The sequence below is a fragment of the Scomber japonicus genome, chromosome 1 (genome assembly GCF_027409825.1).
Source record: "Scomber japonicus isolate fScoJap1 chromosome 1, fScoJap1.pri, whole genome shotgun sequence".
Classification (NCBI taxonomy): domain Eukaryota; kingdom Metazoa; phylum Chordata; class Actinopteri; order Scombriformes; family Scombridae; genus Scomber; species Scomber japonicus.
The window spans coordinates 26296191-26322270 of NC_070578.1; the positions used below are offsets into that span (position 1 = coordinate 26296191).

The 26080-nt window shown below is 39.6% G+C and overlaps 2 protein-coding genes across 2 annotated transcripts in view; both read left to right on the forward strand.

Annotated features, from left to right (window-relative positions):
• mettl21e (methyltransferase like 21e) overlaps window positions 1-9902 on the forward strand; it is a 56986-nt gene extending 47084 nt beyond the window's left edge. The window contains exon 6 of the mRNA XM_053324407.1: window positions 9891-9902. The gene's annotated coding sequence lies outside the window, so the exon portion shown is untranslated. The remainder of the gene's footprint in view (window positions 1-9890) is intronic.
• rasa3 (RAS p21 protein activator 3) overlaps window positions 1-26080 on the forward strand; it is a 37831-nt gene that overhangs the window by 10974 nt on the left and 777 nt on the right. The window contains exons 2-23 of the mRNA XM_053324419.1: window positions 1563-1680; window positions 3649-3752; window positions 6982-7076; window positions 9917-9993; window positions 15687-15767; window positions 15971-16043; window positions 17565-17638; window positions 17736-17840; window positions 18886-19048; window positions 19142-19290; window positions 19843-19957; window positions 20131-20205; window positions 20298-20421; window positions 20797-20903; window positions 21140-21217; window positions 21343-21420; window positions 21637-21710; window positions 24124-24230; window positions 25000-25082; window positions 25258-25466; window positions 25558-25661; window positions 25768-25951. Of these exons, the coding sequence (XP_053180394.1) occupies window positions 1563-1680; window positions 3649-3752; window positions 6982-7076; window positions 9917-9993; window positions 15687-15767; window positions 15971-16043; window positions 17565-17638; window positions 17736-17840; window positions 18886-19048; window positions 19142-19290; window positions 19843-19957; window positions 20131-20205; window positions 20298-20421; window positions 20797-20903; window positions 21140-21217; window positions 21343-21420; window positions 21637-21710; window positions 24124-24230; window positions 25000-25082; window positions 25258-25466; window positions 25558-25661; window positions 25768-25951 (2377 nt within the window). The remainder of the gene's footprint in view (window positions 1-1562; window positions 1681-3648; window positions 3753-6981; window positions 7077-9916; window positions 9994-15686; window positions 15768-15970; window positions 16044-17564; window positions 17639-17735; window positions 17841-18885; window positions 19049-19141; window positions 19291-19842; window positions 19958-20130; window positions 20206-20297; window positions 20422-20796; window positions 20904-21139; window positions 21218-21342; window positions 21421-21636; window positions 21711-24123; window positions 24231-24999; window positions 25083-25257; window positions 25467-25557; window positions 25662-25767; window positions 25952-26080) is intronic.

Consider the following 26080-nt stretch of genomic DNA (forward strand, 5'->3'; position numbering starts at 1 on the left):
TCTACTGGGACTGCTGCATTCATGATGACCAGATGAACTCATAGGAAAAATGACTAATGTGAGGGTAGCCGTCTGTTTTGCTGTTTAACCGCCAGTAATCCAGTGTCAAATGTCAACTCTCTTCCTTCCCCCCCTCCAGGGTCAGCTACCAGGGTCGGACACACTGCAGTGTTTATTATATTATTGTGATCTACTGTCTGTATGTGAGCAGTTTTTAGTATAGCAGCAGACTGTACAAAAAAACAGCTACTTTGAGTGTTTGTTTTGTAAGTGGTGTCAAATGACCAGAGCATACTAGCCAAAACATCAGTTGTAGATCTTTTACTGCATTTCTTACTATGTTTTTGTAGAGCAGTGGCTCCCAAAGGGAGAATTGGGTCCCAAGATAGATACAAGGGTTACAAGATACAAGATGATTAAAAGTAGGAAAAAAAAGATTATTGTTTGTTTTTTCCTAACTTTTCTCCTTTTTTGGTTGTGAAATATTTGACCTCTTTTTGCCTTCCAAAATGTTAAAAAATTAAACAAACTGATAACAGAAAATCACTCTTTCATTGAACTGCTCACATCTAATGTCTTACTTTAAATGTTGCTTAATTTTAAGAGCCAAAAGGGTCATATGGATTCACTCTTCTGGAGAGTCATGTCTCAGTTTGTGAACAGCAGCACTCAGCTGCCTTGCATGCTCACATTATGAAGAAATCACTCATTTAATGGAAGAAATAACAGTGCTAAGATTTGCTGCTGAATGGCAGCATCAGATTCCCATGAAGATAATGGAGTGGGATTGGAGAGAAAACAATGACAATGTTGTGCTAACACACGTGTAACTATAGACTGCAGAGTCCTGTGGGTCCCTGAGGCCAAAGGAAACAGAAAAAGAACAGTGTACTGACTTACATGAATCTGTGGTTTCATAAAGGAGAATTGAGGGACTGGGACACCACCTTTGTGGCTTGTTTGTGTGTGATCTGTGCATGTGTACGTATATGTGTGTGTGTGTGTGTGCATGTGTGTTTGTCTCAGTGGGTGGTTGGACCACATTCTTGTGAGAGGGAGTGCTATCTGTCACAAATGTTTGATGAACAGATTGAGCTTCAACAGGATTCAGAAAATGTTCCATGCATATTCTTTCATTCACAGATCTAAATGTTTTGAATGTTTAATCGTTATCTGTGTGTGTGTGTGTGTGTTTGTGTGTGTGTGTCTCAGTGAGCATGACACTTGATATTTATGTGTGCAGTGTAGAAGTAGCCACCCCGGAAGCACTGAACTCATGATGCGTGCTGTCAGATTTGGTAATGTAATGATAATGCAAGCGTACGTTAAAGAGTGATACTCTCTGCCAGCTCAGCCAGGACCCTCCCGATACAGTCAAAGCTAAACTGGGTGCACAAACTTACATAATGCAATGACAGAGTGTTCTTAAATAAGTGATTACTTGTAGCAGTAAGCCTGAATAAACACACTGTTATTGCTTACAATAGTGTTCCTGAATAATAACTGCTCACTCTCTCCTTCCTGCTTTTTCTCCTCTCTTGTCCTCACTTGTCTTTATGCAGGAGAAGCAAAAAACATCCCTCCATACCCGGGGCCAAACAGGATGAGGGACTGTTACTGCACCGTCAACCTGGACCAAGAAGAGGTCTTTAGGACCAAGATTGTCGAGAAGTCACTTTGGTATATTGACATTTATACACCTCCGTTTTTTTTTCCTCACACATCTCTTTCAGTTTCTTGTCTTTTCACTAACAGAAAAGTAATATCATAACAAGTCGAATCATAACCACTTCCGAGAAACAAAACATGAGAAGGTTGTCATCGTATACAAATAAAAACTCCTGTTTTGAGTCAGAGGATTTAAAATTTGAGGGGGTAGTTGGGGTGAGATATGAAAGATGATCCAGGAAGCCCAATTTGAGTGACAGCTCCCGCCTCCAGTTATGGAGGCATAGAAGCAGCCACAACACTGCAAAGTGGTTTATAATACTGACTATAATCCATGGCCATAGTTTTATTATCTATTTGCCTTGATGAACAGGCAACATACAGTTTTTTGCTATATTGTGTGACATATATGACTGACTACCACACAGTCTAGTCAGATGACGTGTTAAACCCAGTTCAACCTTTTGCCCTCTGCGTCGGAAAGGTTATGTCCCAACCAACAGTCCATAACAGAAATATATTTAGTTTACTTTCATAGAAAACCAAATAAACCAGAAAATAACCCCATTTGAGATTTTGTATCAATTATCAAAGTAGTTGGCGATGAATTTTCTTTCAGTGGACTAATCGATTAATCAACTAATCCTTGCAGCCCTAATTTGAACTGATTTTATCGCAATCCATCCAATGGTTGTTCAGAAATCTCTACTGTGAACTTCATGTTTAGAACTCATCCACTTGGGATGATGCATATCTGTTCAAACTTTCATCAATGCTGCTAGCAGGGCAAAAAATGTTTTTTTTCCATCAGTTGCTGAGCAGATTCTATATATTATTTAATTGTATTACTTTACTGTATATGAGCATATATCCACATGTATAGTCAACAAGTGAGAACATTTCTGCATACAAGGTTGCAATTGACAAAATGGAATTACATTTATTTAAAGATCCTGTTTTTGTGGGATTGTATAAGTGCATTCATGCCTCTGCCTGCCTATCTGTCCATCCGTCCTTCTGTCTATCTACTGAGTAACAGAAGAAGACAGTAATTGTTCGTAGTGGCCCTGGGGGCTCAGCTCACGAGATTCTCATTGCCAGGATTTCTATGGTCGTCGTTTAGGTAAAGCAGAGTGTGGCAGTTGATGTACCGTCCAGCCGATGGTCACAATCAGGCCTATTGTTATAGACAAACAAGCCGTAGAGTTCCCATGATTTATGGCAGCATGTAAATACTTGTGGTCTTTATTTCTGCCTTAGTGATGAATCATCCAAATCAATCATATTTTTTTCCCAGAAATGAGAATCTGAATAAGAAAGAATTTTGTCTTTTCATGTTTTCATTATGAAGTATGTGCATAGTCTGATTGTTAAATTAACCAACTAAGACATAGGCACAGGCAGGAATAGTTTACAGATTGACTAATCAATCAATTAATGGAGTTTTTTGAGAGAGCAAGAACAAAAGGGCCAAGTCACAGATGAGGTGGCATCGTCACACAACTGGTTGTTATTCGCTTTAGCGTGTTGGGTGGAAAGGGTGTCTTTTACTAGACAAAGATGTATTCATAGACAAACTATAGACAGCTGACAGACTGTGCTGTATAAAACAAAAATTCACATATTTGACCTGTGACTTATGTGACTTATATAAAACTGGTTTTAATGGCCTTTTTCTTTCAGTTATAGATTTAGGTGGTCTGTCATGTAAAATGTCACACTGCAAGTTATAGAAGAAAGTTCTTTGGGTCTTTTTGTGTGAATTTGAATTTTTGAACACAATCAGCCATTTATTTTGTAAATGGGGTGTCTTTTCAAGAATTAGCTTCTTCTTTTCTCCTCATCACACTCCTCCTTCATATATTTTGACAAATAAATATGTAAAACTAACCCGTGTTAGTGGTGAAACCTGTTCTATCAGACCAGAGGAGCAGAGTGTTTCCCTCTCATCACAGTGTGCCTTGTGTCTCTCCTCTCTAGTCCATTTTACGGAGAAGACTTCTACTGCGAGATCCCACGTAGCTTCAGACATCTCTCCTTCTACATCTTTGACAGGGACGTCTTCAGGAGGGACTCTAGTATCGGTGAGTAAGCCTCTCCATTCGTGTAAACTTGGAAGCTTAATCAAGACTTCCTTAATTATTGGGGAGTGCACAGAAATAACCCTCCATTTACAGGCTTTGCTGTGATTTAACTGGAACTAAAGCCACATGTCAGGAAGCTTTAAATAGAAATTATTGTAACTTTGTATTTTTATAATTTGTTTAATGTATGATGTCTTCACTGTCTTTTCAAATATTTTAACAGAGAGAACGTTTCGTATTATGTACACCACAGATTTTTTTTAAATGCGAGGAAAACAGTGGAAAGAGTTTGATGTAAACAATGAAAATAAAGCATTTCCACAGCTGCTAAAACATTGTTAAATATTTAAGAAAATATTCAGCATTTATATTTTATGCATGGCGTTGCTATCAAAAATCTATTTAAACTTTTATATTTGGCCATTTTTAAACATTATGAATGTTTTATATCCTAAAATATTTAACAGTTAAATATTTAAATGAACTGTGGTTACAGGTGCACATTTATCAGGTGCGTCACTCAGCCAACCAAGCTGGAGGTCTGTAAGCAACCACTGGCATACTGACACACACAGCCATGATTCAGCGCTTGTATTTTGATTGGCTATCGCTGGTGACATGCCCCACATGTTTACATCCCTCTAGGCTCTGATTAGGAGAGTGTCCTTTTTCCATGGCAACATGCGTGTTGCTTTTGTTGGGGAGCTTGTCTTCATGCTTTTGATTATTTTGGCCAATATGTTACATTAATAATCAATATTTGAATATATTCAGCAAGTGTAGAGACAGCCCTAGTAGAATGGCACCTCACCCCAGATGGCAGGGGTTAACCACTGTGTTTATATGCGTGGGTGATGACATCCACAATCCAATATGACAATCGCTGTTTGGAGAGAGCACAGCCTTTCTTAGGACCACCATAACAGAGGAACAGCTGTTCTGACCGTCTCATGCCTGTGGTTGTGAAGTTATATAGACTCTTAAAGCCCGCGCAGGGCACAGCAGTCCTAACATTTCCTCCCCTGCAGGGGGGGTAAACTGTGCCAGGTGGATAGGTTGGTTAAGGTTCGACGATGACAGAACCTTAGGAAGAAAAGCTGTATTCGGCCACAGAGTGACCCCTGAGCCATCTGAGTTCAAACTTGGCTGCATCCTGCATGGCTGCCAGGGTCCAGCCATCAGATTTTGCATGAGAGAGGGCTCTAGTATCCCTCCAGCATGCGTGCAACTCCCTCAGGTTTTCATCTGACGGAGGCACAGTAAAGGTGGCAGGGGCTGGACCACACCTGAAAAAAGCACTGGCAGGAGCCGGCTGAGCTTGCGGAACATCCAACTGCAGGCGGACCAGGACCATACGAATGATGGCTCCCATTGAGCTATCCTCGGACCCAGCACCACAACTGCGGACTGAGGAGCAGGAGGTCACCCCAGAGACGTGGGAGGCAACATCCTGGGGAACCACGTCCGCCCCGTAGTCAGCGAACTCATTAGCTGATGACGCCACGGAGAGCGCATCATCCTCCGGATCCAACATGGCCGCAGGAGGAGCAGGAGCACCCACATCCCCTGCACCAGATCCCGACTGGATGGCTAGGAAGAGGAACTTAACTTGGTTTAGCTCCTCAGTCAACTGGTCCACCTTGGAGGCTAGTTTAGACTCCTTGGCCCTCTTCCCGGAGGAGGCACCTGCAGTCTCAGCAGCCCAACGTTTAGATCGGCTAGGCTGAGCTGGAGGTTAATCGCTGGGCTGGGGTCAACTGTTCCGGCTCCGGGACATGGCCCAGCAGGTGTTCAACCTCAGCCAGTTTGGCAACCTGCACTGCCCGGGGCATGAGGCTACAGTTCATGCATGGATCCTCTGAAAGCCCCTCCCTCGGGTGTTCAAGGCCAAGGCACGAAGGACAAATATCATGACCATCTTCAGGCTGCAGAGAAGCCAGACAGGCTGAGCAAGAGTAGTCACCAAACATGGTGACAACCAGCAAATACAAACAAACTGAGAAAACAACAGATGCTGGGAGAGGGAGCGAACGCACTGCCTTCACCAACAGGTGTCGCACAAACGAATACAGTTAGCCTTAGTGGAACACATCTACTAACTACAAGGGCAACAGCACACGCCTATGCTAGGAGCGGGAGCGAGAGCACTGCCTTCACCAGCAAAGGTCAGCTTGCTGTGCAAAAAAAACAAACGGGCACAACCGCAAGGGCCACAAAAATACAAACTAAAGTAGGCCGAGCGAAAACGCCGGTAAAACTACCAAAACAAAGCAAACACAGCTCAAGATGCAGCTGTTTACAGAAAGGTAATAATATACACCTACAATGTGAGCGGGAGCGCACACACTGCCTTCACCAACACAGGAAAACTACAACAAAAAGCGGGTACAAGTTGTACAAATTACTCACAGATAGAACAGCATAAATGTCGGGGAAAGGGAGCGAGTACACTGGCTTCACCAACATATAAAACTACAACGAAAAACGGGTACAACCAACAGTGTACCGATTACACAGACAATAGGTCAAACGGACACAATGCTAACCACTAAATAATGTTGGGAGAGGGATGAAAATAGAAACAAGAATTTTTGGTTTTAAAGGAAGTTGAGTTGGAGACTGTTTCTTGGTGGGGAGCAGTGACTTCCTGGAGTCTCCAATGGTTTTCCTGGCAACCCCTTTGTGATAACAGAAGAGCACCATGTCACTGTAATTTTTGTAAAGCTGTAGTCTTATATTTAACAAACAAATATGAGAGTGTATTAATCGTCTTTTTACAGTATAGATTTACTTACACTTTCAGCACTAAGAAGGTGGGTACCTGAGTGCGGGCGGATGTTTTTCCTATGTTATTGGGTGTGTCGGTTTATGTTTCGGTTATTCTGTGTTTGTGTGTGTGTGTGCCCACTGGCCACAAACTGTCTTTCAGGGTGTGATTTGTATCTTCAGCACCATCTCACCTCCTGTTTGTGTGTGCGCATGGGTGTGGGTAACTTGTTAGTTCCCGGATAGAAACGTCAGGGTCATTTCCAGGTCACTGAAGGCACAGTTTGCGAACATTTCTCCAGTTCTGCGCCAAGTGCCCACATGCAATAAAGAGATTTACAGTACATGCGCAGACATGTGAGCATGTGTGTGGGTGTTTGTGAGACGTTTGTTGTTTTTTAGGAGGGGTAAAGTGAGTTATGTTTGAGTCATTTGTCTGTTTTATTTGTGGTTGTGTGTGTAGGCAAAGTTGCAGTGAAGAAAGAGGACCTGCAGAAATATCACGGCAAAGACACCTGGTTCCAGCTACAACCTGTCAGTGCTGACTCAGAGGTGCAGGTCAGTACAGAGAAAGAAAACACACACACACACACACTCACACATGCAGACAATAAAAAACCCTCTCTTGATCTTTTTGGCTCTTTTTCTCATTGTCTCCAGTTCTTAGCTTCTCCCCACAAACCACACTTCAGGACTGACTATCAAATTTCAGGACTTTTTGGTATAAAACAAAATATTTAGTTGATACCAAAAGCTGCCGTTGAATATCTGCTTATATAAGTAATTTTCTTTACTTATTCTTTAGGGCTGCAACTAACAATTATATGAACAGCTCATTGTCACTGATGCCTGATTGGAGTCAGTATCAGATCAATATTCAATGTTATTGAATATTAATCGGTATTGGTGCGTGTCCATCCAAAATGTAACATTTTCTAGTTTAATTTATAATGTTTTCATTCCAAGATTAATTCAGCCAATCTTGGCAAATATGCTTTAAAATGTACTAAAATGATTATTTAATTGTCAAGGTAGTTTGCAATTAAACTTCTGTAGAGTTCAGTAGAATTTGTTATTTGTTGCCGCTCTATTATTAGAGCGGCAACAAACATTAGATGTTTTTGCTGCTCCAGCCTTACTTTGTCTGCTATGACAGTAACTTATGGTGGTTAATGTTAAATAATGTCAGCAAACTAAATAAAGAGACACTGCTGACATTATAGTCAGTTGACTTTCTCTACTTGTTCCAGTATTACGTTACATTTTAACATTTACATTTATAAATCAAACAGAGTAATGTTTTGGTTTTAATAAAACTCTTTTTTTCCAAGCCATACCCAGCCTCAGACACAGCAGCTGTTTATATGGATAGATGTGAATATGTGTGGGTAGATGTCTGCGTGTTGGTGTTTGAAGCAGGGCAGAACCCAAACAAACACAGCATGTGTGCACCTAAAACATCTGAGCCTGCAGGGCCAAAGTCACCTGGCTCACCATGTATCCCATAGATCAGATTTATTCACCTGTTTGACAGCTCAGTGTGTAATCATCCCGTCTGAGAGTGAACACACGGCTTTGGTCAAAACCGCTGCGTTTTCCATATTTAGCACTGAATGATGACAGCTTGCTGAGACAGCAGATAAAGTCTGTGTTTGTGTCATAGGTTGTGGATTTGATTTGCTGTTGAGTATATTAAGGGTTGAGTATATAACAGGCTGGTTGTTAGTAGTTCTTTACAATTATTGTATGATAGGGATACAAGCATATATCAAATTAATGCAGACCCCGATGGATACTAGAGGTCTTAAGCTGATTTGATATATATATATTTGAAAGTTTGATAAAAATACATCAGCCAATAATTGTTTTTAATAGAAACACAGAAACATTTTTGACAAGGATACCTAAAAATTTGATTATTAAAGAGTTGTTATCAAGATATGTATAAAGACACTAAAGTTTCTAAATTCCCTCTGATTGACTGACAGCTGCTCTCTTTGTTACATTACAGCTAGACATCTGAATTATTCTTTATATGGTAAACTATCTAATATCTCTGTTCAGTTGTGACGGTTTTTGCCTCCAGTGGTTGATTTGTGATTGAGAATGGAGCTGTTGCATTTTTCACATTTGTCCTTAGTGCTTATTTACTACTCGTGCAATATTTTCTACTATTCACTATTCAGCAGTCTCACTCACCCACATGCAGTTAGGGGCACACAGACTTGGGCACATAGTACTACACAGACACGCACACACAGACACACACAGCATCAGTGAACAGTGAACAGTAACATCTGCAGACAGATGGGTGTGTGCAGCCCTGGAGCAGGGATCTGAAACAGAGACACATTCATCCGAGGAGCCGGGGAGAGGAAGGATGTGTGAGACAATGAGAGAAAAGAGAGAAAGTGAGGGAGATGGATCAAATGAAGTAGGAAGATAGAGTGTCTCTCTTCTCTTTTCAATAGAGGACACATTGTTTGGCCTGTGCGCACATGTGTATGTGCGTGTGTTTGTTCCCTTTGCGTGAATTGGCTAGAGAGAGCAACGCCTGTGAGTTTGCATACTGATGCTGTTAATTAATGGAGCTTTTCTAGACAGCTGCACCACTACACTGCCATTATGTCATTAATCCAATCACTTCAGAGGGAAAATAACTTTGGCATGACGTTCAGGCTCACAGCTATTTTCATACAGTGTCTCTGCTGGTGGAGGAATGCCACTTCTTTCATGTTTGTGAGTTTTTGATTAGTGCAAGGATTTATTAAGGAGGAATTATCATCTGTTTTTGGCTTATAGGTACAGCCCTTGGATGGGTAAAACCCATGGATTTTGGCCTTTCATAAAGACTGTAGCTTGTATTATACTACTATACTACACTATAGGTTGGTTGTCAAACGCTGCCTGTTTGTCAACTCATGTATTTCTAAGTGATGGATTACATGTCCTTTTATAATTGAAAACATTTTCTTACCACTTAGGCTCATGAATTCCCTTCATATCCAACTGGATTATGCATTGAGAGTAACGGATTGTCGCCAAGCATGAAGCATGAAGCATGAAGCAAGTTTGAAAAGCCAACATTTTAGATTAAATTTACTTTTATTGATTTGGCAAATGCTTTTGTCCAAAGTGACATACAAGTGAGGTACAATCCAAGCCACGGATTCGATTAGATTGCACAATGTTACATATTCTTTAAAAAGTTCGTCTTTAATAGCAGATGTTGTTTATAAAATTGTAGATAGATAGTTTTCAGTGTCAGGAATCATCCTGGGTATCACTGTGGCAGTGTTCTGTGTAATGTTGGACATTTGAATGCTGTGCTCTCATTGGGAATGAATTGGTGCATAAAAAAAGTGTTTAAAGCATGTGATTGTGTGTGTGCTCTGCAGGGAAAAGTGCACCTGGAGCTGCGTCTGAGTGAAGTCATCACAGACAGCGGAGCCGTCAACCACAAACTAGCCACACGGTGAGGTTACACACACACACACACACACACACACACACACTTGTGCATAATATTTTGATTTGATCTATGCATTTGTACATCATTTATCAGTTATGGTGGTACATGTAAAGAGAAGTCATAAAGGTTTTAAACAAGGAATTAACAGCTTTACAAAAGATTAAAAATCCAAGTCAAGCCCAAGTAATTTCTGTTTAAGGCACTCTAACATGCTAAACAGTTATAAAGAATAAGAGTATGTTAGCATGAGCATGCTGATATTAGCATTGAGCTCAAATCACCACTGTGTCTCAGTGCAGTCTCACAGCTACGAGTGTGCACATAAACTTTTGTTTAAAAAGTGTAAAAGCAGATTTATATCAACACTGATGTCAGCATGGCAACACATATTGATTGATTATATTGTATTTTAATAACTGTACAGCACTTTGGTCAACTGAGGTTGTTTTTAAATGTGCTTTACAAATAAATCTTGACTTGACTTGGCTTGACTTGAGTTGACTTGACTTGACTTGACATATGGTTACTTGGATTTGAAAAGTGTCCATCATGCTTTGTCAAAGTTTACCACCTGTGTCTGATTTGACTGGTGCTCTAGTACTATGCTTAAACCTGATATTACAAGAGACTGCAGTGCAACAGGCTTTACTCCACTTCCAAGGTGCATGACTTGTTGCCCAGCAACAACCAGCTCTTTGTTTTAGTCTCTTTGTGAATGTGTGAATCAATGTTTCATGTGTGATGTGCAAGTGTTTGCCGAGGATCAGTAAAGTCATCTTGGGTGTATTATTCTGCGTGTGTGTGTGTGTGCTTGCTTGCATTTCAGCTCTTCTTCTGTAACATGCAGCAGTAAAGTCTGATGATGAGCCAGCATGGCTCTGTTCCCAGAGCACATTGTGGGTAAGGAGCTTAGAGCGGAGAGCAGGAGGTCATCTAGTCAGATTTCTCTAGAAAGACACGTGTATGACTGAAAGAGAGAGCTGTGTCCATTCAGAGCTACAGCTACGTAATTCAAAGAAACCATCTTCTTCACACCATGCTTATAGGTGCTAAATATGACACATCACATACAACCTCATAGTAGATTTGTGCTCTAACATGTCTGTCTGTGCAGCGTGAAATCCTGATTTATATCCTTTTGGAAGTCATCTTTTTCTCAGAGGGGGTGTGACAGGATTTACATAAATTACTGAGAAGAAACAAAGATATTAGAAAATGCCAGTGTCGTAAAGTAACTAGGTACATTTTTCTCAAGTATGATACTTAAGTATTTATTTTAGTGCTTCAATTCGATGCCTAATGCTTATACTTTACTGCATTTTAGAAGGAAATATTGTTGTTTTTACTCCACTACATTTATTTGACAGTGATGATCTGATGATTATGATTTTACATATTAAATATATGATCAGCGTCTAAAATCTTTTATTGTGATTAAACTACCCAATACTATAAAAAATAGTTATGATAAAATAAGCTTTGCCTTAACCAGCTACAACTGTAAAATTCTGCTCAGTGTGTCAGTAATAAAAAGGGCCAAGTCACAGATGAGTACTAAAACTAGTCATTTTTTTGGACTGTTGATCAGAAAAAACAAGTCATTTGAAGACATCACAGTGGTGTTTAAGAAATATAGAATGCATTTTCTTACTGTTGTCTGACATTTTATTGATTAAAGTGATTAACCATTTAAAAAAGAATCCGCAGATTAATCAATTTGAAAAGAATTTTTGGTTGCAGCATTACACATTTTCAAGTCTCTAACTAGACGTTGAGTATGGTATTGTTACTTTCACTTTAGTAATGTGGAAATGCTTCTTCCACCAGAAGAAAAGGCTGACAAACAGAAATGTAGTTGGTTGTGCAATACAATGAATGGCATCCGTGGTGTAGTATGTTCCCGTCAATGACACGGACTCATAATCATCGCATCCCCCTTTTGTTTCTTTTTGGGATGATGTAAGTCATTTCCTCCTATTGGAGTGAATTTATTTTTGACAGGATATGTGGATTCAGAAAAGAAGCACATTAACCTAATGTGAGTAATGTCAACTAAAACAAATAAAGTCTGCTTCACCATCACCGTCTGGCATGTCAAAGCTCACAGCAGTGATGACAGAGAGAGAAAGAGAGGGGGGCTGGATAGTAGGCCAAGCAGGGGTTATATAAACAAGCTTATTGGACAGGAAGCACACTGGCATTAGCAACGCTTAACCCGGCCCACTCCATATTCCTTATTAGAAACCTGTGTGTGTGTGTGTGTGTGTGTGTGTGTGTGCGTGCGTGCGTGTGTGTGTGTGTCAGTTCAGCTGTGGGCAGCGCTGTGATTTGCTGTGTAATTCATCATGCAGTGTGAGTAGCGGTGCATCACCATGACACACAGGAAGTGACTCGTCCAACTGGGTGTCTCGTCCTGTTTGGGTGTTAATCCCCTTACAGCATGATGTCATCTGGAAACAGGACAGCTGTAGACAGGTCGCAATCACACAGGAGGATAAATACTGTGGATAGATAGATAGATAGATAGATAGATAGATAGATAGATAGATAGATAGATAGATAGAGGTAGATAGGTAGGTAGGTAGGTAGGTAGGTATGTAGGTATGTAGGTAGATAGATAGATAGATAGATAGATAGATAGATAGAGGTAGATAGGTAGGTAGGTAGGTAGGTAGGTAGGTAGGTAGGTAGGTAGATAGATAGATAGATAGATAGATAGATAGATAGATAGATAGATTTTATTTAAAGAGGAATATTTTAATTCCAATTTGGTTTTTAATATTTTAAAAAAGCCATCTGATGATTGTCACAACTTAAATATTGACTTTGTGTGAAAGATGATTATGCTTCATGTTACAAAAGGAGGTAAAAGAAAAAAGACTTATCCGTGTACTTGTGTGATTGGTTTTGGAGTGATAATCCAGTTTTTGAAATGGGCCATACATTTATTTTCAAAGGCTCATATGTAATTCATTCTCTATAATGGTGAATGGTGAATGGTAAATGGTGTATATATGTTCATCACTCTTTCCCAAAGCTCAAGGTGAAACCTCAGATCCTTTGCTTTGTCCCAACCAACAGTTGAAAGCCCAAACACATTCAGTTTAATATTACAGAAGACTAAAGACACAAATATTTAAGAAGTAGGAAACAGTGAATTTTGAGGGGTTTTTTTCTTTAGAAAGGACTCAAGATATTTATTAGATTTTCTAAATAGACGGCGATCGAGTAATTGTTGCAGCTTTGTAGACAACATTATTGGTTTGTGTGCAAGTTCTGTACCATCTATACATAATCCCATAAAATAAATACAGTTTATAGTTTAGTGCTAATTGGCACATATAAACCTTGCATGGTAAATAATAGCGTGGAGAGACTGTATGAAAATAGCTCTACAAATTATACAAGGTGTATTTTTTACTACAGATAATATTTTCTACATATGTTTAAAGTATTTGTATTTAGTTTATTTCGGGAATGCAACAAGCTATTATTTTCCCTTCATTTAAGTATTATTTTCTTTAAAATGTCAGACAGAAAGTGAAAAATGGCCATTATGTGTTATTATTTCCAAAGGTGACATATTGAAATGTCTCTTTTGTCTGACCAATAGCTCAAAATCTGTTTACTGTCATATATAATAAAACAAATCAGCAAATCTTCACACTAGAGATGCTGAAACAGTGAATGTTCAGCATTTTTGCTTGAAAAGTGACTGAAGCATTAATCAAAATTATTGGCCAATTAATTTTCTGACAATCAGCTAATAAACTATTCATCTAATCCTTTCAGCTCTTTGGTTTCTTTGTTTGTTTTCTTGGCTTTATTCTTTCTTTGGTGAACAAAGACATTTGAGTAGTTAAGTCCTAATCTGGAACTACATGGGAACTGAAAATTAAATCCTTTGTCTCTCCTATAGGAAAGGACCTAAAGTCTATTCCCTTTAGAATATCATCCCGTTTTTCTTTTTTTTCTCTCTCTCTTGTTTTTCTCAAGGGTTCTTTGTGTCATGTCTATAGTTGCTGGATCACAAAGGATTTGAAACTGGCACAACTCTTTGCCAACAGCTCAGAGGGGATTAGTTTCCTCCATCTCCTCTCATCTGTCACGCTCTCTGTTTGTTCCCGTCTTACATACATACACACCTAACACCGACACCAGGCAGGGCCATTTTCACAGTTCGAGAAACCCCTCAGAGAGATCTTAACTTGGCGGAAATTTTACTAGCAAGGAGTTCCAGCGTAGGAGTGAGCGATGAATGGCCCAGATGTTTTATGTCTGTGAGAAGGGGGCGGTCGACTGGATTGCTCTAAGATGCTTTCTTTAGATGGACGATCACTGGCCATTGATCAATGAAAAATAACAAACCTCACATTGACATTCATAATTAAAAAAATCAGTCTCTTATTTATGGCTTTAGAAAGCTGAGACAGGAGAGTTTTTTTGTTTTTGTTAATGCTAAGTTGAACTGCAACAATAAGCAATTTACTCCACACCTCTTCTGGGAGGACATTTTTGGATCCTTGCTACCTAAACTTTACTTAAAGGATAAATTCACAATTTTTCAAGTCTGTCAAGTCTCCAAATGGACATTGAAACAGGAGATAACTTCTTTAAAACATTTCAGTGTAAGTGATGGTGGACAACATCTTCATCAAGTCATTGCTCTGTGCAAAAGGAAAAAAAACAAATCCAGTCTTTAGCTAAAGTTAATATGAGGCTTCAACAGTCTGGGTATAAATAAATAAAGTGGATATCTTTCAACACTACAGTCTTTTTAGCACAAAATTCCCCCTTTGTGTTTCTGTCCCTCCACTTATTACAGAAACAGTGTCCAGGGGAGGAGGGGAATGTGGTGCCAAAAACACATTAACTTCAGAAGATATCCACTGATTTGTGTAACTCAGACTGTTGAAACCTCATTTTATCTTCAGATAAACTTTGGAGTGCATTTTCACACAGGAGTGTTTCAGTGTACAAATGGGCTTCTGACAGTTGCTTAAAGACAGACCTTAAAACTGACATTTTTATCACCAGGGTGCAGAAAGACTTTAACAATCTCACAGAATCACAGCCTTCATGTATCATCAGCTCATCAACTCCTGAGAACTATAACTTTTAGCAGCAAAATGCTCAAATGTCTTCTCTGCTGTCTTGTACTGGTCAGGTAGTTTACACTCAGCTTGTTACTTCCTACGGTTTCATGTAGGAGGATTGATGAGAGGAAGATAAAAGCTGTGTCGAGCTGTAGGGTTGGGTGTCAGCTTTCAGTGGTCTTGGCAGTGCTAGTGAACTTTTTCACATTAGTCATTTGATTAGGTGGTAATATAAAGCTTAATAGAGCTTTAAGAGTCTTCTGAGAGTAGCATTTAGCGTTTGGAGGTCTCTTTCTTCCTTCTGTACATTTTCGGACCATTTTTTTTCTTTGGGTAAAAAATAGATGTGCTTGCTCCTCCTAACTTAGCATGTAAAGATAAATAGCTCTTGTCTCTGCTCAGATTTAAACTTGTTTTTAACAACTCAGCTCCTGAAATTCAAATGATATGGTGAGGTAGTTAGAGTAGAACTTTATTAATGGTGCATTAAAATGAGCATCAAGTTAATCTGTTACATGTGTGTGTCTGGGGGGGGACGTGTGCTTGTGCAGTGGTGTGTGCTTATTCATTTATGCCCGCTGTGTGTTTGTGTTTCTACAGAGTGTTGGAGTGCCAAGGTCTTCCGATTGTCAACGGCCAATGTGATCCCTATGCTGCCGTCTCCCTACTAGGGCCTTCCAGGTCAGTACACACACACACACACACACACACACACACACACACACACACACACACACACACACACACACACACACACACACACACACACACACACACACACACACACACACACACAGCATATAGCCAAATGACATAATTCAATAAACAACTTCATTGTCTGTTGCATGTGATTTGACATCCTTGTGCATTCCTGCTTCCTAAAGGTCAGAAGCCAAGAAGACAAAGGTGAAGAGGAAAACCAACAATCCACAGTTTGACGAGGTTTTCTATTTTGAGGTAAACGTTTTTTTGTGTTTTATATCTTTAACAGCAGACATTTTGACTTGTTATAGCAGGGAAACCACAGGTAGAACTGATATCATTAATGATGAGTGATTAATCCATCAAAAACAAATAGAGATAGTCAGATAATAAATACACTGCATGGTCAAAAATACGTTGACACCGTTGATACATGTTTATGTATTAAACATCTCATTAAAAACATAGGAATTAATATACTGCTGTAACAACCTCAAATCTTATGGGAAGACCTTGCAAGAGGCACTAGCTAGGTGTAGCATTGACCTCATACCAAAGCTGTTGGGTGGGGTCGGGACTGTGTGCATGACGGTTAAAGTTCTTCCACATCGAACTGGGAAAATCATTTATTTATTGAGCTGGCGTTGTCATGTTGAAAAGGTACTTCCTCAAACAGTTGCCAAAAAGTTGGAAGCACACTATTGTCCAAAATATGACTGTATGCTGTAACATTAGGATGTCCATTAATTTGATCTAAAGGTACCCAAATCATGAATATTATAAAATAGTCATATTTACTTTGTGTTTAGTGTCTTAAATGGTTCATCCACACAGGTGTTTTAAGTTTATTTTTCTCCTTCTCAGAATCATGTGGGTTTGTACAAACTGCACTTTATTGACATCTCTCTGACCCTGATCCCATCTAACCACATCCACTGCTTCCACTTTTTTTGAGACAGTTACTAAGGTCACATAAAATGCTGTGGTATTTGTACAATATCATTGCTTCCGTAACTGTTGCGATTCATGTGGCAAAAGTTCACAAAGTTTAGCCGAGCGAACCTATTGTTTTCTGCATTTTCTTTTCTCTGGCCTACTTACTTTTAAAAACACACCATAATTGATGATATTTATATGCATTTATTAATATTTATAGATATGTTTTATACACACACATACTCACAAACTCCCTTTCACACTGCCCTCGTTAACCCTAGCTCGCCAGCAGCAAATTTTTGTGTGCTGCTCCTCCCTCTGGCCTCCCTGCAGCCACAGCAGAAGACAGCAGGACAAGAGTATGATTGATTCAGACAAACCCCCAAACAATCTGACCCATTGATTTCTATCTGACAAGACTATATACAGTCTATGGACAAGACCGTCTCATTTATTCCCCCCTTCCACATTAAGAGGGCTCTGCATAGCCTGTGGTGCTTTCAGCTTGAACCGCTGTGTGTATTTCACACACACACACACACACACACACACACATACACACACACACACACAAACACACACACAACTAGATACCACAGAGCATACAAGAAATTTAAACATTTTGGCCAAATTTACAAAAAAAAATCTACTAATATCAACACAATGTCTCCACACCACAAAGGCCTCTGTAAAGTATAATGTGATTTCTCAATGTTCTGTCTCTGCTGCCATCAGGTCATTTTTTCAGGATCTGGATGATTTTCATTAGGAGAAAACACTGACCTCCATATATATCAGAGAAATTGGTTTGAAAATGTTTCCCCGGTCTCTCTTTTATAGGTGACGCGACCATTAAGCCACACAAAGCGGCAGTTTGATGTCGAAGAAGAGGATGTTGACAAACTGGCACTGAGGTTAGCCTGTAGCTGTCTAGTAGATCTTGGAAGACTGTTAGGATGAAATCTGTGTTTGCAGCATCTGTTTCAAATGTGCCCTCTTGCTTTTGTTCAGAGTGGATCTGTGGAACGCCAGCAATCTGAAGTTCGGGGACGAGTTCTTGGGCGGAGTGCGGGTTCCTCTCAGGGCCCTGGGTCAATCTGGAGTCCACGATGCATGGTGAGCATCATGTCCGACACGTCACATAGTGAACTATTGTTAAACTCTTTCCCTTCTTTACAAGTCAGTCGTTTTCGGTCTGTTTTGTGGTTTTCCCACTTAACACGTACTGTACTGAACCCCTGCTGAGGCTGTGCTGGTTTGGTTTCATTATCGTTTTCCACTGGCATTTGGATTATGTGTCACTATAGCAACTTCAGAGCCACAGCAACCAACACACGTTTTTATTTAACCAGGGTAGATTTCGCTGAACGCAAATACTCTTCCAACATTGCTGACCCAACGAAATCTGTTTTTGTATTTTTAGGTAGATTACATATTCCTTTTGAAAAATGAAACATTTTGCTGTGATTAATGTTGGTAACACAACCCTTTGCATTATTCCTTTACACTTTAAAGAATACACTCACAACACAATTTTCCAGATTTTGTGCCTGACTTGAAGTTTGGTGGCAAGCAGTTTAAGCTGAATTAATAGATTTTTTGGCCACATGGTGACAAAATTATCACTTTAAAAAGTTGATATGGTACATTTGTTACCAAAGCCGACATGGAGGAACATTTATTTAAAGTTGTGGGTTAGGGTTAGCGTTTAAGGTTAGGGTTAGGTTTGGGGTTAGGGTTAGGGTTAGGGCTAGGACACTTTTCTTTTAGCTCTGATTTGGTCTCAACCAGCTCCTGAGTAAAATATCTGGCTCTTAAACTACTAAATGATCCACTAGATTCACTAGATGGTTGCTAACTTTTAGTGTACAGGGGTTTTAGACTAACACAGTTGCTGCTTTTTCTGCAAAGCAGGTTGATGTGAGTAGTGAGAAACCCAAAACAATGAGATGAAAGCTGCTTTGAAGCTTCATAGAGCTGAAGGTCTAATTCTCTGTGGGTTTATCAGTACAAGAAACCATATTTTCTTTATAAAAACATTGATTAGTGAAGCTTTAAACAAAATGTTTTGCTCTTCTTTAAACCAATCTGTAATTTTGAAACCATCATGCATGGTTTCACAATTCCTTTACGTTTCAAGATGTTAAACTCTCTTCTTCAGGTACTTTCTCCAGCCCAGGGAGAACGGAGGGAAGTCAGTGAAGGTAGAAGAGCTCGGCTCTCTGCGTCTGAACATCGTTTACACTGAGGACCACGTTTTCCCCTCCGAACACTACACCAACCTCCGCGGCCTACTGCTGTCCTCTGCGAATGTGGAGGTGTGCGTGAGTCTCCTTTTTGTATTCTTCAGCATTTTTACTGTTACCCTCTCTTTATATTTGAGTGCTACATGTTTAGAGTCTTTCCTCTCTTTGCAGCCCGTGTCTTCATCCGCAGCTCATATTCTAGGGGAGGTGTGTCGAGAGAAGCAAGAAGCCGCCATTCCCCTCGTGCGTCTCTTTCTTCACGACGGCAAGATTGTGCCTTTCATCAGCGCCATCGCTCACGCTGAAGTCAACCGTACACAGTGAGTGTCTCATTGCATCTGCCGCTTTGAATACTGCCTGAGGCCAATGCTTAAGAGTCATGATAATTGGGTTATACGTGTGTAGCTAAGAGTCCAACATAAAACCATATCCTGTTCTGTGGACATCCTATAAAGTGTATTAATCCCAGCAAAGGAAGATGCATCTGTCAGATCTCTGATAATTTCCGTATTTAGGTTTGTTTTGTCTTTGGCAGATATGTACTTAGTTCCATCACTGTCAATAGTACATTTCTTCAACATAAGCCAAGCAGGATGTTGTATATTTGGGATTTTGAATGAATTTCGCTCCACTTAATCAGGTGCAGATGTATCCTTGAGTCGCTGTTTTTAATTAAAGTGAATAGCAATGAGGTCATCAGGCTGAATGCGAATATCAACTAGCTTAGCAGTTTCATTTGACTGTGAACCACAGTAAGCAATTTACTTTGGATAATAATTAAATGACTCTCAGAAGTCATGTTTATTCATTTTAATGTGCTTTGGCTGTAGTTTTGTTTTGCATCATAAAACACTCCCTGTCACCCTGTGTAGGGATCCTAACACAATTTTCCGGGGAAATTCGCTGACTTCCAAGTGCATTGATGAGACCATGAAACTGGCAGGAATGCACTATCTGCAAGTCACACTCAAGCCAATCATAGATGAGGTATGGCGATACTCCCATGTCTTTTTACTGTACCAAAAGTCTAAACTTTTAGTCTTTAGACTTTTTTATGTCTTAATTTGAATCGTGTCACATCTTTCTTTGTGGCATCTCTACAGGTATTTTGGAAAATGAGTCATGAATGGATATTTCAATAATTTTATACATCTTCATAGATCTGCACAGAACACAAACCCTGTGAAATCGACCCGGTCAAGCTCAAAGAGTCGGAGAACCTGGAGACGAACAGGGTAAGAAAACGAATGTGTGTGTGTGTGTGTGTGTGTGTGTTTGTAAGTGCTTTTGTTATCTGACATATCTGACCTGCCTTTTCCCTCTTCAGGAAAACCTCCGTCAGTATGTCGACCGCATCTTCAACGTTATCACCACATCTGGTGTGCGTTGCCCCACTGTCATGTGTGATATCTTCTTCTCTCTGAGAGAGTCTGCTGCCACTCGTTTCCAAGGTAACTTGCCTCCAGTGTGACTTGCAAGAGATGGAAAAAAGAAAACAGGCCACTAATAAGGAACAGGAAATAGACATAAAGAACAGGATGTGCAACATGTCCAAGGACACTTTATTCTATTCTCACAGAAAGGATTTCTGTGCTTTGCTTTTTGTGTCAAACCTGCCACTACTTAGCCTCGCACACACAGTAGTATGCAGTCTGTACACCTCCTGTTATATACTCTGCTGCCTCCTTTTGGCTGTTGTACAGTACTGCAGCCACAGGAGGTACAAGCTGCTAGTTATGATAAAAAAATTGATATGTAATGTCTCAGATAACATTTAAGTGAGTGTATTTGATAAATCCATGGTTTTGTTTTTGTTTCCTCTCCAGTGGACCAAGATGTACGATACACAGCAGTGAGCAGTTTCATCTTCTTGCGGTTCTTTGCTCCGGCCATCCTTTCCCCCAACTTGTTCCATTTACGGCCGCACCATCCAGTAAGTTTGACTTTTAGAACACACAGACAAGCAAACAACATAGATACATAATTAGTCTTTTACATCCATATGCCTTTAATATTCATATGTTAATATTTCGGTGTTAAAAATGTATTGAATTAATCCTCCAGAAATAAATGCTGTTGAAGTGTGCATTTATTGTGTTTTCAAGCTTAAATTGGATTATTGTTTATTATTTATCATTAAATGAGACAATTCATTTTTTGTCCTCCCAGGATCCCGCCACCTCACGAACCCTTACCCTCATCTCCAAGACGATCCAGACACTGGGAAGTCTTGCCAAGTCAAAATCTGTGAGTTTGTCCGCTAAATGCGTATTTTTCATATTGACTGCTGCTGTAACTGAAGTCGACTTAAGTTGTATTTCAGTCTAACTGTAAAACAGGCACTGGACTCTCTGACTCCTCTTTCTTTCAAGGCCAATTTCAAAGAGTCCTACATGGCTGCTTTTTACGACTACTTCAATGAGCAGAAGTATGCGGATGCTGTGAAGAATGTGAGTGTTCAGTTTCTTTCTTTGTTGCATGCAGTAAATCTGAAAAATGTTCTCTTTATCTGTCAAGCCGGATAAATGGGTGATGAAATTTTGTTTTTTTGTCCAAATGTAGTTTACAAGCTATGCTTTTAAAGCCACAGAGTTTCTTGGATGTGGTGTAAAATTACCACCACCATAAACGTGTTGATATATAACATCCTTTATTTGCCCCCACAGTTCCTGGACCTGATCTCCACCTCTGGCAAGTGGGATCAGAAGAGTATTGAAACACCAATCATGCTCAAAGAAGGGTAAGGTGCCAAATTTCTGTTAAGCTAATATAAAAAATAATTTAAAAAAACAACCCAAATCTGTTTTTTGTTGTTGTGCCTATGAACAGCTCTCTGAAAAACAACTCTTTGAGAACACATGAAGTGGTTTCATACATATTCAACTAGAGTCTTATTCACTGTGGCTGTTATAATGTCGGTTAACTTTTCACGGTTAATGCTTCAGTGCTTCAGTGTTTGTCATTTTACGACCTCATGAAGGTCATCTTGGGTCCTGTTTCTAGCTTCAGATAAGTTACTGCTGTTTTGATCTTTCAAGCTGAGCTGTCCAGACTCAGAGAAAATAATTGGTCACTAAGGTCACAACTAGATTTTACCGTAACCGTAATATTTGACCCCTCATGGTCCGATTATTTTTCAAAGTGAACAGTAATATTACCTGAGGCGGTACCCTGAGCCCTTTCTGACAACACGTGGGCTGTTGTTTTGATGATATATCTAATGAGGCTGTAAAGGGGAGGAAAGTTTCCAGTTGACAGTAGGTGTGCCAGCACCTTGCTCATCAACATCCCCACCCTCTTTTGTTTCTGCTACCGGGCGTAGGAGTGTAAAACTCACTATAAAGAGGGTTGATGGGAAGGGGTCAAAAGGCACGAAGGGCAGGTAAGAGCTTCTCTGTATAAAGGCTTTGCCTTTGTGACCCCCTGTGTGTGCACTGTAACCTCACCCCACCCCCCAAAGCCGGACATCTTCTTTCCCACCAACATCACGTGCTACTGTAGATGCTGCTGCACTTTACTTTATATCTGATGAACTGATATTAGCGTGAAATAACTTATAGAAGAAAATCAAGTGTCTCTGTCTGACAGTGTGTGACACAGCAGACTGACTGTAATGGTATAAAGTAAAGTGTTAACCTCTAAACCTGCCTATGTAGGAGGCGTCACCAACACTGATAGCCCTTCTCGTCCCTCGCCATGCCAGACATGCTTGGTGTGACATTGACAGCAGGTGGTTGGTTACTGTTCAAACATTTCTAGGATTTCATATCTGCCCACATCCTGATCCTTGATACCCTTTGTCCAGACTCTGACCATACCACTACCATTCACGTTAGACTTCAAAGCACAGCTCCCACATTTTGGCACAAGTGAAACCAGCACACTCATGGCTCAGTAGTGTGGACATGTAGTTTTAGTCATTTTGGTAATCACAATCTTGGTCCATCGTATTCCACGTATTCTCTGGTCCTCAAACTCTAAAACAAAGACTTCCTGGTGTTTACTCTCCCATAAAGGACCTTAATGGTATTTTTTACATGTTTTAGCTCATTAACAACAAATAGCATTTACCTCACAGTATCACCAACAATTATCCAAAGCATAGCATAATTTTTTTAATTGATTACCAACACTAGAGGCTTTCTTGAAATGTATTCAATTCAATTTCATCATTCAATTTATTGAATTTATTCATTTGTGTATCTATATATTTTCCTTTATGTATTCATTGGTAAAGCAGTTGCAAGCAGGGACAGTTTCTTACAGCTGTGGTTAAGTAGGCTCCAACTTCTGAGATTTGACATTTAGATACCTTGTCACATAATTACAATCAGAAGATAATTCAGCAAACATGAAAACAAATATAAATGTTGTTTCTAAAACTTTGATGTGAATTTCTTGCTGTCAGCAACTCTCAGAAGTCAGAGCATCCTTCAACTTACAAATGAAATAGCCCCTGTCTACAGCTGCATTATGGCAATGATATAAATGTAACCTTGATGTGTAAATAAACATGATATTAATAATTCAATGTGGTGGATTATCTATCTCAGGTTTCAAGTCTCTGCAAGTTTATTTTCATAATATACTAAAGTAAACAGAAACCAGTGGCTACCTGGAAGTTATGAACTGTCATTTGTAATTTATACAAAAAATTCAGTTAATAGGCTAAAACATGCATAACAAAATGGTACCTTTGATCCACGACCCATTTCCTATTTGACTCATAGACCGATGAATCTATGAGTGCTGTACTGACATTTTTTACATGTACAGCGGCAATTAACACAATGAACTGTAAGCATGTAAATAGAATGATACTGATAGACTAAGTATTTGTGTGCACAGGATTCACATAACTGGAATGCAATGGTGGTTATTGTAAATAATAGTTTACATAAATGTACTGCACTGTTTTAGATTATGCATTTGGCCATTTAAAAAAAAATAGATTAAAAAAAAAAAAATTATATATATATATATATATAGATATATATAGATATGTATGTATGTATATATATATATATATATATATATATATATATGTATATATAGTGTATATACACTGGAATGTGTTCCAAGTATATTTCTGTGCAACATGAGCTCATCTGTCAGGGATTTCAGTAGTAAGTTTCTCACCTGTTTGTCTTCAGATTCATGATAAAGAGAGCACAAGGGAGAAACCGGTTTGGAATGAAGAACTTCAAGAAAAGATGGTTTCGCCTCACCAACCATGAGTTTACCTATCACAAAACGAAAGGTAACGAACTTCTGCGTTGTTTCCTCGTCTGTTTATGTCATCTCATCTGCGCTTGTGTAAGAATCAGCAGGAGGGTGAGAAGGAGGAGGAGAATCTGCTGAATGTACATTTAGCCTGAACATACTGTACATCCAACACATGTGGTGGAGATTAAGTTACTCAGCAGGCAATACTGGCATTCAAACAAGCTCAGCCAGAAACATGCAATATAAAAACTATTCCATACTATAAATTGCTTTTGTATTTGAAAAAATGTGAATAGAAAGACAGAATTAATTATACGGTATGTCAGTATGCATATTGAAGAACACGAAAGTTTTCTATACTCTCCCACAATGCAATGCACTTAGGAAATAGAGGAGCTAATCACAGCTGCAAAAAATACAAAAAACTGCAAAAAGTGGAGTAAGTCATCGCAAAACTAAGCAACAACACTAAGCATTTCTTTGAAAAGCCTTTTCCTTTCTTTTTGTGAATTTTATATAATTGGCTGTGTTGCAATTTGATCGACATCTGACAAGGAATAAATTGTAAGTGCAAAATGGTTAAGTATGATGATTTCGTGTATACTACTAGCTGCAAAAACATGAGTATCCTGCATACCCTATATATTTATTATTAAGACACAGCTATAGACTCTAATGCCAGGAGACTAACATGACACTTTTATTAACACTCTTCTGTATAATTTAGTTATCATCTTTCACATTCCTTCCTCCTTTACTTTTTCATCCTTTCCCATGACTGATGTGTTTCCTTTTCCTTCCAGGTGAGGGAGCTCTGTGCAGCATTCCAATAGAGAACATTCTGGCTGTGGAAAGGCTGGAGGAGGAGTCTTTCAAGATGAAAAATGTAAAGACCCCACACTAGCAGGCACTTTTAAATCATTAGAGCTTTGAGATTTTGGCACAAGTCACTCCTAGTTAGAATATAGCGTAATATCCTCCAGAATATGACTTAACCTGTTATGAAAAGCTTTCTATTTAACATGTGTTCCCGTATTTTCTTCCCCTTTTCCCTCCCCCAGATGTTCCAGGTCATTCAGCCAGAGAGGGCTCTCTACATTCAGGCCAACAACTGTGTGGAGGCGCGAGACTGGATTGACATCTTGACCAAAGTCAGCCAGTGCAACCGCAAGCGCCTGAGCACCTACCATCCTTCAGCCTACCTCAACGGCCACTGGCTCTGCTGCAAGCTCTCAGCAGACACAGCGCCTGGATGCTCGCCCTGCACTGGGTACATAAAAGTTGTTGAAATGTGCTCTTGGAAGTTCATTATCTTTGTTTTCCTTTCCTGTCTTATTCTCTTGTGTGTATCCTGTTTTCAGCTGTCTCCCAGCCAACATCCAGCTGGACGTAGACGGAGACAGAGAGACTGAGAGGATCTATTCCCTGTTCAGCACATACATGACCAAACTGATCAAAATGCAAGGTCGGAAACTGGCAGAAGTGTTTGGATGTGTGTGTAATTGTGAGAATTCATGCATGCACATACAGTAAGCATGTGTATGTTCATGGCTGCTTTCTTCCCTGTGCAGAGGCCTGTGGCAGTAAGTCTGTGTATGACGGGCCTGAGCAGGAGGAGTACTCCACCTTTGTCATCGATGACCCCCAGGAGACATACAAAACCTTGAAGCTGATTGTTTCAGCTGTGCAGACTTTGGAGCAGCAGCACACCAAGTACAGACGAGACAAGTTCAAGAAGACAAAGCTAGGCAGCCAGTATGTTTTTTTTTGTTTATTTACTTGTAGCTTAAATGTTTGTATTGTTGTTAACTGTAGTTATTGTGTGTATACTGTATAGTGCAGTGGAGGCTGCAGGATAGAGTTAAAAATGTAAATCTGCTTCAA